General features: G+C 44.2%; 1 protein-coding gene across 3 annotated transcripts in view; it reads left to right on the top strand.

Moving 5' to 3' along the window:
* LOC132826660 (ankyrin repeat and SOCS box protein 13-like) overlaps positions 1-14,601 on the top strand; it is a 38,320-nt gene extending 23,719 nt beyond the window's left edge. For 2 of the 3 annotated variants that reach the window (XM_060842692.1, XM_060842691.1), the window contains exons 3-6: positions 2,239-2,428; positions 4,323-4,457; positions 5,230-5,421; positions 10,765-14,601. In XM_060842692.1, coding sequence (XP_060698675.1) covers positions 2,239-2,428; positions 4,323-4,457; positions 5,230-5,421; positions 10,765-10,892 — 645 coding nt within the window. In that variant the 3' untranslated portion in view covers positions 10,893-14,601. The remainder of the gene's footprint in view (positions 1-2,238; positions 2,429-4,322; positions 4,458-5,229; positions 5,422-10,764) is intronic. The other variant, XM_060842693.1, reaches the window with a different exon arrangement.
* Positions 14,602-17,678: the final 3,077 nt, after the last annotated feature.

Below are 17,678 nucleotides of genomic sequence, written 5' to 3'. Positions count from 1 at the left end.
GTCTGTTCCACCTGCTTCACACTCCTTCCCATCTTCAATATTATGACGGTTTCAGATTATTGTGGCAGAAATTTGTCTTCCCAGTATTGTCAGCACCCTGAAAGCAATGTCTCCCATAGATTCTGACAGGTGTGAGGGGATGAAATTGCTCTAGTAGTATTGACATGGCTGGCTCTGTTGTTTCATTTTGCCTGTGTATGGGAGGAAACTTTTTCTCTGCTTCTGATATTCGTGAGTGGTGAACTTTGTACATCGTAAATATTTTGCAGCAGAGTGAGTTTAACTGATGCTATCTTCAGTTGTTTTCTCATTCACTGCTGAGGGTATCATGTTGCGACACGAAACACGTATGGGATTTGATCTCAGGAACTGTCATGACTACTCCTTGCTGTTCAGAAGTGGAAAACATATATAGAATATGAAGCTTTATTAACAGACTGCATTAGTGATAGAAAACCACCTCTCACTAATACCCTCCAGTACCAACAAACCAGGCCTTAGCATCTTGGGGGCAGGCATCCGAAAGGGGGCCTCACATCGTACACAACACTTTATGATCTTTGTACATCTCACTGTTTATAATGCAGGAAACGAAGCAATCACTGTGTACATATCCAGCAGGGACTGACCAAACACTTCCCGATAGTGACCCAGTATTCTGTTTGTGGTATTGAATATTGTGACAAATGTTAGGTACCTCTCCAGGGAAAACTCTCCTGCTCTCCTTGAATAGGAAGAACGTCTCATCTTCCGCCATGGGACCCTCCAATCAAACGGCATCAACATCGATTTCACCAGTTTCCTCATCACCCCTCCACCCCCCACCTCATCCCAGATCCAAGCCTATCACCATTACCCCCCATCCCCCACCACCACCATCTGCATCTACCTATTGCCTTCCCAGCTCCCTTCTCCCCTCACCCCAGCCACATTTGTGACGAAGGGCTTATGCCTGAAACGTCAACCCTCCTGCTCCTCTGATGCTGCCAGACCTGTTGTGCTTTTGCAGAGCCACACTCTTGAACTCTGATCTCCGAGGACTGCAGATGCAGTTGACCACTTTCTCCTTGAATTATCTTCTGTTTAGATTTGAAAAGCTATCCACCAAATCATTTAAGTCACCAGTTAAAATATCAACTTATGAGCACCATCTATTACTTTCTGTGCTTAGTAACCCACAGACAAATCCATTGGAGTTTCATTAGTTGATTGGAACCCCTGAGGGACTCTTATGCTGCTTTGACAGTGTCTCTGTCTCTCGACTAGGAGACCCAGGTTCAAGTCCCACCCACTCCAGAGATATGTCATATCTTTTAATGAATCTGTTCAGCGATGTTATCAACTGTAATCTGCAGAGATGATCCTTAACCCTTTAAATGGTAGATTCATGACAGCTGAAGACAGGAACATGTCTGATCAATAACTTTATTTATATTGTTTCAAAATATTATGGAGAGATGGACTTCAGTTTGGTTTCATATGTCGGTGCAACATCAAAGGGCCTGTATTGCACTGTAATGTTCCATGTTCTAGAACAGCATACAGATGTGAGATGGAAGGTCCTCTCTCCGATGCCTGCCCCAAGATGCTAAGACCGGGTTTGTTAATACTGGAGGCTATCAATAGAATTTCTGCAGTCTGTTAATAAACCTCAATATTCAATATGTTTTGCACTTATGAACAGCAAGTACTGTTCACATGTATTTTGCTTCAGGGCATTTCCTCACTGAGTACAAACTCAAAATGTGCTTTGTGTATTAATGTGATGCCCTCAGCAGTGAATGAGAAATGACTGGGGATAGCATCAGTTAAAATTTAGAAACATCCTGAGCAAAGAACTCCTGGGAACGTGAGCTGTAAGTAACCAAATCATTCAGAATACCACTCCTTGAAGGAACTTCCTGAGTTTGCCTAGTCTCCATTTTGTTAATCTGCTATTTTAAGAATAGACAATGTCTGCTTAAAATCTTGCTGTGTTTAACTTCATTGATATTGTATAACCATCATGTCATCAAGCAAATTGTTGAGCGTGCAGACAAACAGAGCCTTATTCTTGCTAGTACTGTTTAATAGTCTAAAGTTCCAAAGCTCTCCAGTGTTATAACAACCTACCTCCCTTCCTTGAATTACAAATTTGATTGGAGTGTTATTGTGACCAAAATGGTTTGCATGTTTAAATCCGTTTTTCTTCTATTTGTTGCAATTGACTCTCCTTCCCATCCGGTTTTAAAACTGCAGTGTAAAAAGGAATCTGTTCACTTCCAATCTGTGCCTCAGGTTGATGCCAGGAATATTGATGGGAGCACCCCACTTTGTGATGCCTGTGCTGCTGGGAGCATTGAATGTGTGAAGTTATTACTGAGCCACGGAGCAAGTGTGAACCCCCTGCTGTTTGCAGCATCACCACTGCATGAGGCTTGTATGATCGGTAAGGTCAGAGTTGCAGACCTTTCTTTTTCTTTTATTAATCAGTAACTCAAATGTATTTCACACAGTGGAGACACTTTGCGCCTGTCAGTAGCAACAACAATGGTTTGCATTTATGTAGCATCTTTGACGTACCAGAATTGGAATTTGCTGCTGCTGATGTCATTGCCTCACTTGCTGCCCAGTTAGTCACTCCTCCCCTCCTTTTCCATGCTGCCCCCTACCCCTACCCCACACCCAGTTAGTAACTCCTCCCTCTGCACATCTCTCACCCACTCCTTCCCCATCCAACAGGCCACCCCACCCCACCCTCACCTCCCTCCCCCCAACATCCAGCTTGTCATTTCTCCCTCCAAACACCTCTCCTACCCTCTCTTCACGCTCCTCTTTTCTTCTCCCCCCCCCCCCTCCAAAACCCAGCTTTCCCCTCCACCCGCACTGCAACCTCCCCCCCCCCCCCCCCCCCCCCCCCCCCCCCCCCCACAACTGGGCTTGACCCTCCTCCCCCGGCCCCCTTTTGCCCGCCCACACCCAGTCCATCCCTCCTCCCTCTGCCCCATACCCACCCCTCTACCTGCAGGCAGCTCATCCCTCCTCCCTCTGCACCATCCCCTCCCCCCCCCCCCCCCCCACCCACACCCAGTCCGTTCCTTCTTCTCCCCCACCCACACTCCCTCCCCATACTCATCTTGCTCACCATTTCTCTCTCTCTCAATATTCCCCCATCACCGCCCCTTACTGGCACAACCCCACCTCAAACCCCCCCCCCCACATGCAAAGATAGTACTTTGGAGAACAGGGCAGTGAGGGAGGGAGTACATAAGGCGGTGAGGGTAGGGAGTACGCGAGGGTGGACAAGAAGGGCCGCAGATAGGAGGTGAGCAGAACGCCAAATGCGATGGTACATGTGGCAGTGAGAGGTCAGGACAGCACTCGCACACGTTGAGGACAATGTTCCTTCCTGTAGGCAGCTGCATCGCTGGCAGTGCTAGACATTGTGGCTGCAAGGGTGGTCAATGCATCCCATGTGGCAGCAAATGCAGCGTCAATATCACAAAGTGCTAAATGCTGTCAGACAACATTTCACCACCGAGTCAGAGATGTGAGACAGATTAATGAAAGCTTTCTCAAAGTTTTAAGGGGCTTATTCCTGGAGGAGAGGGAGGGATAGCACAGAGGGTTACAGAGGGAATTTCAGGATTACTTCACAACAGCAATGGAGTGATTTAAAGTAGGAATGGGTAAGTGGCCAGTATTGAAGGAACACAATTAGAAGTGGTTATGGAGAATGGGATGATGTTAGAAACAGCTGACACTATCTTCTGTTTTTTATGACAATGACTCCTTGTTCAAAACCATCATTATGATGTGATCATTCAGCACTTTCCTGAATCTGTCCAAAATATGGTATAAATTTGGCAGTTCCACCAATAGCGTGGCACCTCATCTTCCCTGAAATTTCTTTTTACTTTTTTTCTCATGGTTTGCCTGATTGTGCCTTTAAAAATTGTGTGTCATTGGAAATTGTTGAAGCTAAATGTCATCTTCCTCATTAGCATAACGGGAGGGTCTCTGCTGATTGTGTTCTGTACTGGGGCGCTGTTGGAGGCTGATGAGTGCACTGGATGTCAGTGGGAGAGGCAGCACCACAATATAATCGTTCTCACTGACGATACTCCGTGATGCGCGTTACTGACCTCTGAGGCAGGCAGTGTCAGCGGCGCGGACTAGCAATCATATCAGACTGTCTGATACAGAGAGGGGCCAGGTTCGACAGAAGTCCACCCTGAACAGATGCAATTGTGCTATCAGCTGTAGAAAGGACAATGGGGATTGGGGACCTAAAAGACTGGTTTGTTTTTGATTCCTACAGCCTCTTCGTTTTCCTTTTTCAGGAAGTGTAGAGTGCATGAAACTGCTCATCGACGTCGGAGCAAACCTGGAGTCTTACGACTGCCACTTTGGGACCCCATTACATGTGGCTTGTGCAAGACCACACGTGGACTGCGCAAAGCTGCTGCTCAATGCAGGTGCGTGTTTTTCTGTGAGCCCTGACGGATGTGGTTCCCGTGGGCATGTTGGAAATTTAGAGATTCCTTGGAGGTTAATTTTGGTGCCACTTAAGATGTCGCGCATGCTTCTCATTTCTGCATACCATGTGTGTCTCACTCCTGATTTGGGCCCGGTTAGCTCAGTTGGCTGGAAGGCTGGTTTTGCGATGCAGAGTGACACCAACCGCGTGGGTCTGATTCCCGCACTGAGAGGTCACCATGAAGGACTCTCCTCCTCAACCTCTCCCCTCACCTTGATGTGTAGTCACCTTTTGGAGTTAAACCACCACCAGTTATATGTGTCTCTAATGAAAACACAACCCCATAGACACCTGGGCTTTATCTATGTAACTCCTGGCTGGTGGTAGAGCAGGTTGGATGTGAAAGGGTCTCCTTCCCTGTTCTGTCACGGGGAGCTATCGGAATTGCAAATTCTGAAGCGCAGTCCTTCCCTCAAAGCAAATTGAATCTGTCTGCTCTGTGCATTGTGTCCTTCATGATCCGTCTCCTTGATAGTCCAGTTGCGTTGATTCTAATATTATAGAATATGCCAAACCGCGTTCGGCCAGAGGATGCCCAATTCAAACGCAGGCTTGTCATAGTCATAGAGATGTACAGCATGGAAACAGACCCTTTGGTCCAACTCGTCCATGCCGACCAGATATCCCAACCCAATCTAGTCCCACCTGCCAGCACCCGGCCCATATCCCTCCAAACCCTTCTGTTTCCGAATGTGGTTGTTCTGTTTCAGGGGCGAATGTGAATAGTGCTAAACTCCACGAAACTGCACTTCACCTCGCAGCCAAGACCAAGAACGTGGATTTGATCAAACTGCTCATTGACTATGGAGCCAATGTTTATGCACAGGACAACCGAGGGAGGCTGCCTTTGGACTATACGCAATCTGGATCACCTTCCTCAGCGTGTCTGGAGTACTACCAGAGTAAGAATATTTATTCAAAGAAATGATGTGCCATGGATTTTGAAAGTGATGACTGAATACACTGCTCAGTGTGGACCCAGTCTCTCAGATCGGGAAGATCCCAAGAACTGATTTGGGCTGGGAGTTTTTTTTAAAATCCTTTCATTGATATTGGACATTTTATATTCATTCACGGGATGTGGGTGTCATCGCCCAGGGTACCATTTACTAACCATCTTGAATTGCCCTGAGGTTAGTTTAAGTCAACCACATTGCTGAGAGTCTGGAGTCTCATGTAGGCCACACCAGGTAAGGATGGCAGTTTCCTTCCCTAAAGGACTTCAGTGAACCAGATGGGTTTGAAAGACATTTGATGACAATTTGATTTAATGGTCATTGTCAGCTTTCAATTCCACACTCATTATTTGAATTGAAATCCCACTAGGTGCCATAGTGGATTTGAACTCCTATCCCTGTGGCATAATCTGGGTGTCTTGTTACTAATCAAATGATTCTAATTCAAATCAGCTACCCACTAGCCCCATTCTGGCATAATCTTAAAAGACTGATGTAGAACATGGGGGCAAACCAGCTGTCAGCCAATATGTCACTCTGATCCACCCCCTTCCAATAAGATACAACCCTTTGGTTGAATCAGGGCTATACAAGATCAGTGGTTATTGTAATATGTGAACATTCTGCCACAGTGTGGCCAGTAGAGGAAATAGAGAACACTTGGTCGCTTAATTTGAGGTATCAGAACATGCTAAGTGTTTAATGTTGTTTAGTGTCATTCCTGCTTGTTTGTTGATCAATTTTGTTGCATTTTATGATTTGTTGGAAGTGAAATGTAATGAATAGGGTACTGAGGTAGAACATTTGAAAACATTGCACGAACAAATCAAAGAGAGATTGCTGGATCCTGTTTGTCAACATTGTTTTGGAACTTTGGAAAAAAAAGTCAAAACAACAGCAGTTTTAAAAGGAAGAACATGGTGAAGACAGTGCAGGACAGAGAGAACCTGCACATTTACTGCCTTTGCTGTTTGAATTTGTGTATCGCTGGACATCGGAGTGCATCTGGGAAAATGAACAAACAGTGAAATTCACAACTAATCTTGGAGGAACTGTTGGGTGAAGTTCACAGCACAGAATCAGATAAGCTAATTGTTGTTTCAAGTCTGTCCAAGAGAAAGGCTGTATTAGTGCGTACAGTGGGTTCTTTCTTGATTATATGTTTTTGGAGATAAGTCTCTTGATTAAACTTAAAATATAAGCCATAACTATTAGTTTAACCTGGGGCAGTGTTTGTAGAGGAATTAGACGGTGTTATTTTCTGGGTCTGTAGATTGTGAAGGAGCAAAAATGGCCTTTGCAGTGATATGTGCTTCTTGTCAGATGTGGGAGTTTAAAGAGAGTTTAAGGGTTACTGTGCATTATACCTGCCATAAATGCTGTTGGATGTGAACCTTATCAGACCAAGTGGATCGGTTGGAGAGACAGATAGAAGCGATAAGGAATTTGCAACAGCAACAGTATGTGATGGATGGCAGTTATAGGAAGGGGGGAAAGTCTCAGATACAGTCACCTAGATGGGTTAACTGCAGGAAAGTGTAAGAGAGGTAGGCACCTAGTACAGGAGTCTTTTGTGGATATACCCATTGCAAATAGGTATTTTGGAAAGTGTAGGGGGTGATGGATTCTCAGGGGAACGTAGCACGAACAGCCACGTTTCTGGTATTGAGACTGGCTCTAATGCAACGAAGGGTACGTTGGCTTCCAAGAGATCAATTGTGTTCGGGGATTCTGTAGTCCGAGGTACAGACAGACGTTTGTGGCCAGCAGAGAAAAAGCAGAATGGTGTGTTGTTTCCCTGGTGCCAGGATCAAGGATGTCTCGGAGAGGGTGCAGAATGTTCTTACAGGGCAGAGGGGTCAGCAGAAGGTCATTGTCCACATTGGAACCAACGACATTGGAAGGGAAAAGGTTGAGATTCTGAAGGGAGATTACAGAGAGTTAGGCAGAAATTTAAAAAGGAGGTCCTCAAGGGTAGTAATATCTGTATTACTCCCAGTGCTATGAGCTAGTGAGGGCAGGAATAGGAGGATATAGCAGATGAATGCATGGCTGAGGAGCTAGTGTGTGGAAGAAGGATTCACATTTTTGGATCAGTGGAATCTCTTTTGGGATAGAAGTGACCTGTACAAGAAGGTCGGATTGCACCTAATTGGAAGGGGACTAATATACTGGCAGGGAAATTTGCTTGGGAAGATTTAAATGAGTAAGGTAGGTGGGTGGGACCGAGGGAGATAGTGAGGAAAGAGATTGATCCGAGACGGGTACAGGTGAGAACAGAAATGAGTCAAACAGTCAGGGCAGGCAGGAACAAGGTAGGACTAATAAATTAAACGGCATTTATTTCAATGTAAGGGTCCTAATAGGGAAGGCAGATGAACTCAGGGCATGGGACTGGGATATCATAGCAATTACAGAAACATGGTTCAGGGACGGGCAGGACTGGCAGCTTAATGTTCCAGGACACACATGCTACAGGAAGGATAGAACGGGAGGCAATGAGGAGGGGGGAGTAGCATTTTTGATAAGGGATAGCATTACAGCTGTGCTGAGGGAGGATATTCCCGGAAATACATGCAGGGAACTTACTTGGGTGGAACTGAGAAATAAGAAAGAGATGATCACCTTATTGGGATTGTATTATAGACCCCCCCAATAGTCAGAGGGAGATTGAGAAACAAACTGATGAGGAGATCTCAGCTGTCTGTAAGAATAATAGGATAGTTATGGTCGGGGATTTTAACTTTCCAAACATCGACTGGACTGCCATAGTGTTAAAGGTTTAGATGGAGGGGAATTTGTTAAGTGTGTACAAGACAATTTTCTGATTGACTATGTGGATGTACCTACTAGAGAAGGTGCAAAACTTGACCTACTCTTGGGAAATAAGGCAGGGCAGGTGACTGAGGTGTCAGTCGGAGAGCACTTTGGGGCCAGTGACCATAATTCTATTCGTTTTAAAATAGGGATGGAAAAGGATAGACCAGATATAAAAGTAAAGTTCTAAATTGGAGAAAGGCCAATTTTGACGGTATTAGGCAAGAACTTTCGAAAGCTGATTGGAGGCAGAGGTAAAGGGAGAGCTGGAAAATGGGAAGCCTTCAGAAATGAGATAACAAGAATCCAGAGAAAGTATATTCCTGTCAGGGTGAAAGGAAAGGCTGGTAGGTATAGGGAATGCTGGATGACTAAAGAAATTGAGGGTTTGGTTAAGAAAAAGAAGGAAGCATATGTCAGGTATAGACAGGATAGATCGAGGGAATCCTTAGAAGAGTATAAAGGAAGTAGGAGTATACTTAAGAGGGAAATCAGGAGGGCAAAATGGGGATATAGCTTTGGCAAATAGAATTAAGGAGAATCCAAAGGGTTTTTACAAATACATTAAGGACAACAGGGTAACTAGGGAGAGAATAGGGCCCCTCAAAGATCAGCAAGGCAGCCTTTGTGTGGAGCCACAGAAAATGGGGGAGTTACTAAATGAATATTTTGCATCAGTATTTACTGTGGAAAAGGATAAGGAAGATATAGACTGTAGGGAAATAGATGGTGTCATCTTGGAAAATGTCCAGATTACAGAGGAGGAAGTGCTGGATGTCTTGAAACGGTTAAAGGTGGATAAATCCCCAGGACCTGATCAGGTGTACCCAAGAACCCTGCGGGAAGCTAGAAAAGTGATTGCTGGACCTCTTGCTGAGATATTTGTATCATCGATAGTCACAGGTGAGGTGCCGGAAGACTGGAGGTTGGCTAACGTGGTGCCACTGTTTAAGAAGGGTGGTAAGGACAAGCCAGGGAACTATAGACTGGTGAGCCTGACCTCAGTGGTAGGTAAGTTGTTGGAGGGAATCCTGAGGAACAGGGTGTACATGTATTTGGAAAGGCAAGGACTGATTAGGGATAGTCAACATAGCTTTGTGCGGGGGAAATCATGTCTCACAAACTTGATTGAATTTTTTTGAAGAAATAACAAAGAAGATTGATGAGGGCAGAGCAGTAGATATGATCTATGTGTACCTTCAGTAAGGCATTCGACAAGGTTCCCCATGGGAGACTGATTAGCAAGGTTAGATCTCAAGGAATACAGGGAGAACTAGCCATTTGGATATAGGACTGGCTTAAAGGTAGAAGACAGAGGGTGTTGGTGGAGGGTTGTATTTCAGACTGGAGGCCTGTGACCAGTGGAGTGCCACAAGGATCGGTGCTGGATCCTCTACTTTTTGTAATTTACATAAATGATTTGGATGCGAGCATAAGAGGTACAGTTAGTAAGTTTGCAGATGACACCAAAATTGGAGGTGTAGTGGACAGTGAAGAGGGTTACCTCAGATTACAACAGGATCTGGACCAGATGGGCCTATAGACTAAGAAGTGGCAGATGGAGTTTAATTCGGATAAATGTGAGGTGCTGCATTTTGGGAAAGCAAATCTTAGCAGGACTTATACACTTAATGGTAAGATCCTAGGGAGTGTTGCTGAAGAAAGAGACCTTGGAATGCAGGTTTATAGTTCCTTGAAAGTAGAGTCGCAGGTAGATAGGATAGTGAAGAAGACATTTTATATGCTTTCCTTTATTGGTCAGAGTATTGAGTACTGGAGTTGGGAGGTCATGTTATGGCTGTACAGGACACTGGTTAGACCACTGTTGGAATATTGCGTGCAATTCTGGTCTCCTTCCTATTGGAAAGATGTTGTGAAACTTGAAAGGTTTCAGAAGAGATTTACAAAGATGTTGCCAGGGTTGGATGATTTTGAGCTACAGGGAGAGGCTAAACAAGCTGGGACTGTTTTCCCTGGAGCATCAGAGGCTGATGGGTGACCTTACAGAGGTTTACAAAATTGAGTGGCATGGATAGGATAAATAGACAAAGTCTTTTCCCTGGGGTCGGGGAGTCCAGAAATAGAGGGCATAGGTTTAGTGTAAGAAGGGAAGGATATAAAAGAGACCTAAGGGGCAACATTTTCACACACAGGGTGGTACGTGTATGGAATGAGCTGCCTGAGGATGTGGTGGAGGCTGTTACAATTGCAACATTTAAGAGGGATTTGGATGGGTATATGAATAGGAAGGGTTTGGAGGGATATGGGACGGGTGCTGGCAGGTGGGACTAGATTGGGATGGGATATCTGGTCGGTATGGACGGATTGGACCCAAGGGTCTGTTTCCATGTTGTACATCTCTGTGACTCTAACTCCTGTTCTTACCAAATATTGTGGATTTTGGGAGGATGGTGCATGTGTGTCAATCTGTCTTTTAGCAATTGTTCTTAAACAATTTTTATTTTACTTTAGGAATGCCGCTGAGTTTATCACACCACTGCAGAATGGTCTTAAGGAAAGCTCTTGGTCCTCAAAAGTTGCATGTGATTCACCAGTTGAACATTGCTCCAAGACTCATCAACTATCTCTGCTATGATTGAAGCTGAAACTCAAAATATTAACGGACACATCTGATGTATTTATGTAAACGCCCAATTGATGATTTTTATGAACACATTTAATACACTTACATTTGATGCCAACAAGAGGCAGAAGACTACAAAATATATTAAACTGGGTAGTAACCTCCAACATTTCCCTCCAAGTGCAAATGGTGACTGTTAGCCATGAAAATTGTTGAACCTTTCCTAATGGCAACAGAACATACTGTTAACCCACTTGTTCCCAAGGATAAATTTAAACCCCATCTATACAATTCGGTTGTTTTTAAGCTTAGCTCCATGGAAATCTACCATGTATGAATACAGATTGTCTATTGGACACCACTGTGTTCCATCAGGGAGTATGAAACGAGGCACGTTTGACAGCAACAGTGTTTACAGCAGCAACCCTAAGCTTATTAGTGGCTAGTTTCTGCTTGTTTGTCCAATGTAGTGTTTGTTACAGTTCTTGCATGGTATTTTGTAAATGCTATTGGACAAACAGGCAGAAAACTAGCCACCAGGGCATATGAACATCAACTAGCCACTAAACGAAATGACCCACTCTCACTAGTATCCTTACATACGGATGAGGGAAGGACACCATTTTGACTGGGACAACACATCCATCCAAGGTCAAGCCAAACAGAGACATGCATGAGAATTCCTAGAATTGTGGCATTCCAACCGGAACTCTATCAACAAACACATTGACTTGGATCCCATTTACCACCCCTTGAGAAAAAGAACAGGAAATGATGTTACCACAGGAAATGACATCACCCACCCGAGGAAACTCAAGCATATAAATAGAAAGCAGGCTACACCACCAGTGCTTCATTCGGAGTCTTGCTGAAGATGTTACCTAGTAGGGTGACGAAACATTTGAAAATGAACCTTCAGCTTAACAAGTAACCCTACATCCAGAACCTCAACCTGAGTTATCAACCTTCTCAAAGCTCGCTAATATAATAGATTTCTCAGGGTTTTGTTTTCTGTATCACATTTTCTGCTTGGAGTCACTGTAGTCCCATGTCTCATTAGAGAGACAAGACTGGGGGTGGGTTAACCTGAGGGTGACCATGCCTCAAGCAAGAGGCAGAGTTGAGAAGCTGGAATCTTTTCATAGTAACCTCAACCAGTGCAGGAATTGAACCCATGCTGTTGGCACCGCAATGCATTACAAACCAGCCATCCAGCTAACTGCAGTATAAAGTAGGAGTTCCTTCCTAAAGGGAATGATGAACCTGATGGAGTGTTTACAACAATCTGCAGTGTTTGCATGGTTGCCATTATTCAAGATTTTTTTTTTCAATTCCATTTTTTGAGTGTCACCATCTACCAGGGTTAGATTCGAGTCTGTATCCACAGAACGTTAGCCTGAGGTTCTGGATTACTAGCCAGTGGCATTAGCATTGCACTGCCATCAGTCAGCATCCAAAAGTTCAGATTCCAGTCCCACAGCAATGTGGTAAGCTATTATCTGCCCTCTGGGTAATTGGGGATGGGCAATGGATGTAGGCCTAGTCAGAGATGACCTTACCCCAAGAATGAATTTGAAAACAAAAGGATGAGCAAGTCACTTAGTTCAAGGGTAATTGTTGCAATGCTCGTTTTGCCTGACGATCCCGTTAGGAACCATTCGAGCATAGTTGTATTGCTGCCCACTAACCTCAATGTCTTCCTGGAACATCTGGCCATTCTGGTTTGTAAACACACAATGGTAATCTGCAGTCATTTCATGTTGGATATTCACTGGTGGTTTCACAGGACTGATGAGAGTCGGTGGCTTACACGATGTGGAGTAAAATATTTTACAACTGCAGAATATTACATAGAGTATTTTTAAATGAAAACAGAAAGTTCAGCAACATGTGGAGGGTAAATATTTTGGAGCTGTGATCTTTCATTAGAAACTATTTCTGGCATCTCCAGTATCTTAAATTTGCACAGTGTTCTTTATTTATCCCTCCACAGACGCTACCAGACCTGATGAATATTTCCAGCATTTTCTGTTTCCAGATTGCCAGCACCTGCAGTATGTTGTTTTCGCGCCACCAATCTTTAATCTTTCCGGTTGCTGAATGAAGGTTTGTGATTAATGTTGTGAAAAATGAGGACAAGTCAGCTCCAGGGCAGTTGAAATAAAGTCCTAATAAAACTTTTGTATTATGTAGTCATGATCATAACAACAGTTAACTAACCGTCAACCCCTCCCACTCCATTTCCTTCAATACTTAAAATCCCTACAGTGTGGAAACAGGCCCTTAAGCCCAACAAGTCCACACTGACCCTCCGAAGAGAGCTGAGAACCCACCCTGAACCATTTCCTTATTTCTCTACATTTCCCCTAACTAATGCACCTAAACACTATGGACAATTTAGTGTGGCCAATCCACCTGACCTGCACATCTTTGGACTGTGGGAGGAAACTGGAGCACCCGGGGGAAACCCACGCAGACACTGGGAGAATGTGCACACTCCACACAGATGGTCACCCGAGACTGGAAGCGAACATGGGTCCCTGGCGCTGAGAGACTGCAGTGCTAACCACTGAGCGATTGGGCTGCCCTATATTAAACCATTTTTCAAAAATATTTGGGCTTACCGGAATTCCAGATGAACGCTTTCCAAACTGAAATGAAAGTATTTAAAACATTTAAGAACACATTTTGTTTTCTTGCTTTGGAATCCCTGGCTGGTGCTTGTGTGGTTTGTTTTTGTGTGACAGGGAGTATAAATTTGCAATCTGTAACACAATAAGGTGTCAGTCACTGTCAGTGTAACTCCAATCTTTGATAAGCTGTGTACATTTATTCCTGCCTTGTCCTGCTCACATTCTGAGCTGGATTCTCTGACGAGTGTAATCTTGGGCAGATTTCCACTCCACTTTTTTTTTATATAACAAAAGCAGAAGTATTCTGTATTGCTGATGGAAGACCCCAACACTGGCTCCTTCAGAAATGTGAAGGTCCCTTTCCATTCTGACAGGCCCCTTGTCACGCCCCCTTTTTCCCAGCAGTATGTTCTGTAAATTGAGGTCCAGCATTACAAACCATCACTTTGACAGTTGTTGTCCTGAATAACTATTTACTTAACTTCAGAAGACCTCTATGATTTTTAATGGATACTTTCAGAGAATTCCAGGCATAGGGGAACTGCCCCGTAGAAGCTTCAATTTCCCCAGAAATTCATTCAGAGGATGCTACACCAGGAATTCTGTTGCACTCTCATTCCAAGAAATGAAAATCTGGCCTGTCGAAAAAGTCAGGTCTCTGTTTCGATATAGGGTTGCAATCTACTGACAGGACATCATCTCATAAATGTTAGAAACTGACAAACTAATCCTTTCTCTGCTTCGTAATTTCCTGCCATTTCTAGGCACCAAGTAAGTTGTACCTAAGGTAGACTATTTCTAAAAGGACAGTGCTGCCTTTGAATCATCAGATGCTAGTTATCTACTTAGGCTGGCTATGTTGTGTCTCAGCTAGCATGCCTTGTATCTAAGAGACATGCTCATTATGTCATCGCCATAGCATAGCATGTGACCTGATGGTAGAAAGGTCTCCGTCTCTATCTTACTGGATCCACTTGCAGAATGACACTCTGAAGGAGTTGTGCTACAGATTTAACTGAATTGCTCAGCACTAGCCCAGACATGAAAGTGTCTGTAACTGTAATATATGTAGATACCAATGGCTGTAATAAATGTCTGTTGAATCTTTCAGTAGCAAGTTGCTCATGTCTAGTTCTTTATACACCAGACGCTAACCTAAGTATCAATTCTTCAGGTACACACATCCCAGTGGAGGTAAAAATCATTCACTGCATCTATGGAAAATCAGAAGAAACTGTCATATAACGTGCAAAAACAGAAGATGCTGCCAGACCTGCTGAGTTTCTCCAGCAATTACTGGTTTTGTTTGACAACCAGTATCTACAGTTTTTTTTTGTTTTTATGTCATATAAGGCAAATAGATATTGTAATGAGTGGTGCATACCATGATGTTACAGTGACTTCAGACATGTAAAAGAGATTATAATGAAAGAATGGTATATAGTAATCTCCCCCACCCCCGACGAATACATTCCAAGACCTGTCACAGAAACCAGAAACCACGGATAGGTGCGAACCCATCCATTTAAACTGGAAATTTATCTTCTGAACTAGTTCCAGAAGGTTCCTGATAATATGTTCGGGCTGTGGTAAACTGCGAATAACTGAAACTGCAGAAAACTATTCCACAGATACCAGTGTCATTCTATACCCTGTACTTGAGAGAGATTTACATCCAGGCAGTAGTATTATGAAAAATAGTGTAAGTAAAGAGTTTGTAGAAGTTGAGAGTTGGTCAGCAGTCACTTTAGGGGAAACCATTACTGGCTGGAAATGCCGTCTCTCTGTTGGGCTGAACATAACTCTAAGCCTGATGGCAACATAAACCACTAGTCTCATAACCAGCAGAGGATCATCATAAAGGGACTCGCTGCTTTTGGTGTCAGTTGAAAGATAAATCTTGGTTACAACTGTTACAGACTGGGCCAGACCCCTCAAAGCATTTTAAGGAAGCCCAGAGCCTAACTTTTTGAGTTTCAGGCAGATGTAAGCTGGATATCCCAGGAGTGATGCAACTGGTCAAGTACAACAGAATTTATTTACACATCACTGAAGGAAACACAAACCAATGGAAACGCAAACAAAATAAAACAGAATTTATAATAACCATGATTTGGAAAAACTGACAGACATGATATTACCTGCAACTTAATAAAGAGCTGTTCCAATGTCCTGCAGCATTCCATAAACACAACCCTTGGCCAAAATGTAAATTCAAACCCAGGTTCTTACAGGAGCGAGGTCAGAGAGAGAGAGAGAGAGGATCAGCCAGGGATCATGTGCTGAAGCATGGAATCTCTTTTCACTGCAGCAGCTTCTCTGTCCCCAGCTAAAACTAACTGCTGAGACTAAACCAAACCATAAAAATCCCTGAACTGGAAGAACTGGCCACTGCCCTTTCGCTGTACAACTGCTTTAAAAAAACCTAAAAGCCTTTTCCCTGATTGTTGCCTTTGGCAGTATCTGTTAGCCATTAGCAAAGATCCCAAAACCCAGACAAATCAGAACTTCTGCCTTTTACAACCCCTCCTGAAAAAACCCAAGGGCAGCATAACCTTGTGAAAGGAGCATCACCATCACACAACAGATATGTCTCATTGCTCTTCAACGCTAGTAAATGCTCTTTAATTCCAATAACATTCTGAAGAGCAGGGACTGTTGGAGGGTAGGTGAGCAATGCTTATATAGTGCATGACCGTACCAACTGCCAATTAAACTAATTATTGCTTAACCTGTATCTAATGATGTTGGTCAACGGCAGGAATCCTTGGGTCGGAATTACTGCAGAAAGAAAGCTGACTTGGTCTTCTCTTCAGCACATGATTTTGCTGTTGCTCGTATATCTGAGGGGGTTGGAGTTTGGATAAAAGCAAAAATGCAACTTCAAAGCCAGGGACTAGAAGGATGAAGGATGTTTTGAAACACTACCAGCTGCAAGCTCAGCTCCAAGTCGCACACCATCTGAGCATGAAATTATACCGACACTCATTCACTGTCACTGGATCCGAATCCTGGAACCTTTCTTGAGAGCATTTTGGATGCCCTTGCCTTCCATGGACTGCAGTGATTCAAGAAAACAGATCACCACCAATTTCTCAAAGGCAATCAGGAACCAGTTAGCGATGTTGCAGCAAAAGAAGAAATTAAAAAAATAGGATCCATTGCCCCAGATACCAGAATGTGAGAGACACAAATAGGGAGGGAGTTGACATATCAGGCTGGGCTAAATCTGATGTGAAGGGGGAATCCAAGATGGCGGTGATCTAGGAAGATCGTGTTGCAGCGCTCCCCCCTGCATCACAAGTGGGACAGAGTCCTAGCCTGCCCTACCCAGACTGCCACCATATCCTGGGCTTCTGGTAAGGTCGTGGAGGCCCAGGAAATGGTCAGAGAGCAACCCGTCCAGGGATGTCAAAGAAGGGAGGAGGTATGTCTGAGGCCTGGCCCTGGCCCAGCCTGCAGGATTCTCAGACACGGTTTCCTACCAGGTCCTGGTGAAGGAGCTCGCAAAATCTCGCGAGATGTTGGCCAAGCAGACAGAGGAGAAGCGGGCCCCAATCTCTATCCTGCTGCAGAAGCATGAACAGCAGCTGGGAGACCTGGAGAAAAGGATGAATGAGGTAGAAAGCAAGGTGACAGTGGTGGAAGCTGATACCGATTTCTCCAATGGTAGGATCTAGGCCCTGGAGATGCAGGTCTGTAATTTGCTTGACCAGGTTGATCACCTCGAAACCAGGGTCAGGAGAAAACACATTCAGATTGTCGGTCTGCTGGAAGGCGAACGACCAGTGAAATTTATTGACGACTGGTTGCCAAAGTTCCTTAAGGTGGAAACTGGAATGCGAGGCTTGAAGATTGAGAGGGCTCACCAGGTCATGGTATGGAGGTCAGGTCTGGGTCAACATCCTCATCCTATCTTGGTGCAGTTTCATCATGATAGAGATAAGGAGGGAATCGTGGAAGCTTCCAGAATCCAGGGGAAGGACAAAAGGCCCTAGTTTAAAATACCTATAAGATCATGTTCTTCTAGGACTTCTCAGCAGCAGTGATCTGGAAAAGGAAATCCTATGATGGCATTAAGAGAAGACTGAGGGAGCTCGGGATTCAGTACTCACTGAGGTATCCGGCAGTATTTTGATCACCTCAGGTGATCTGGACATCTCTTTGAC

Source organism: Hemiscyllium ocellatum, chromosome 23 (genome assembly GCF_020745735.1).
Source record: "Hemiscyllium ocellatum isolate sHemOce1 chromosome 23, sHemOce1.pat.X.cur, whole genome shotgun sequence".
Classification (NCBI taxonomy): domain Eukaryota; kingdom Metazoa; phylum Chordata; class Chondrichthyes; order Orectolobiformes; family Hemiscylliidae; genus Hemiscyllium; species Hemiscyllium ocellatum.
The sequence above is the reverse complement of the archived record's forward strand: the minus strand, read 5'-3'. Positions and strand labels throughout refer to the sequence as shown.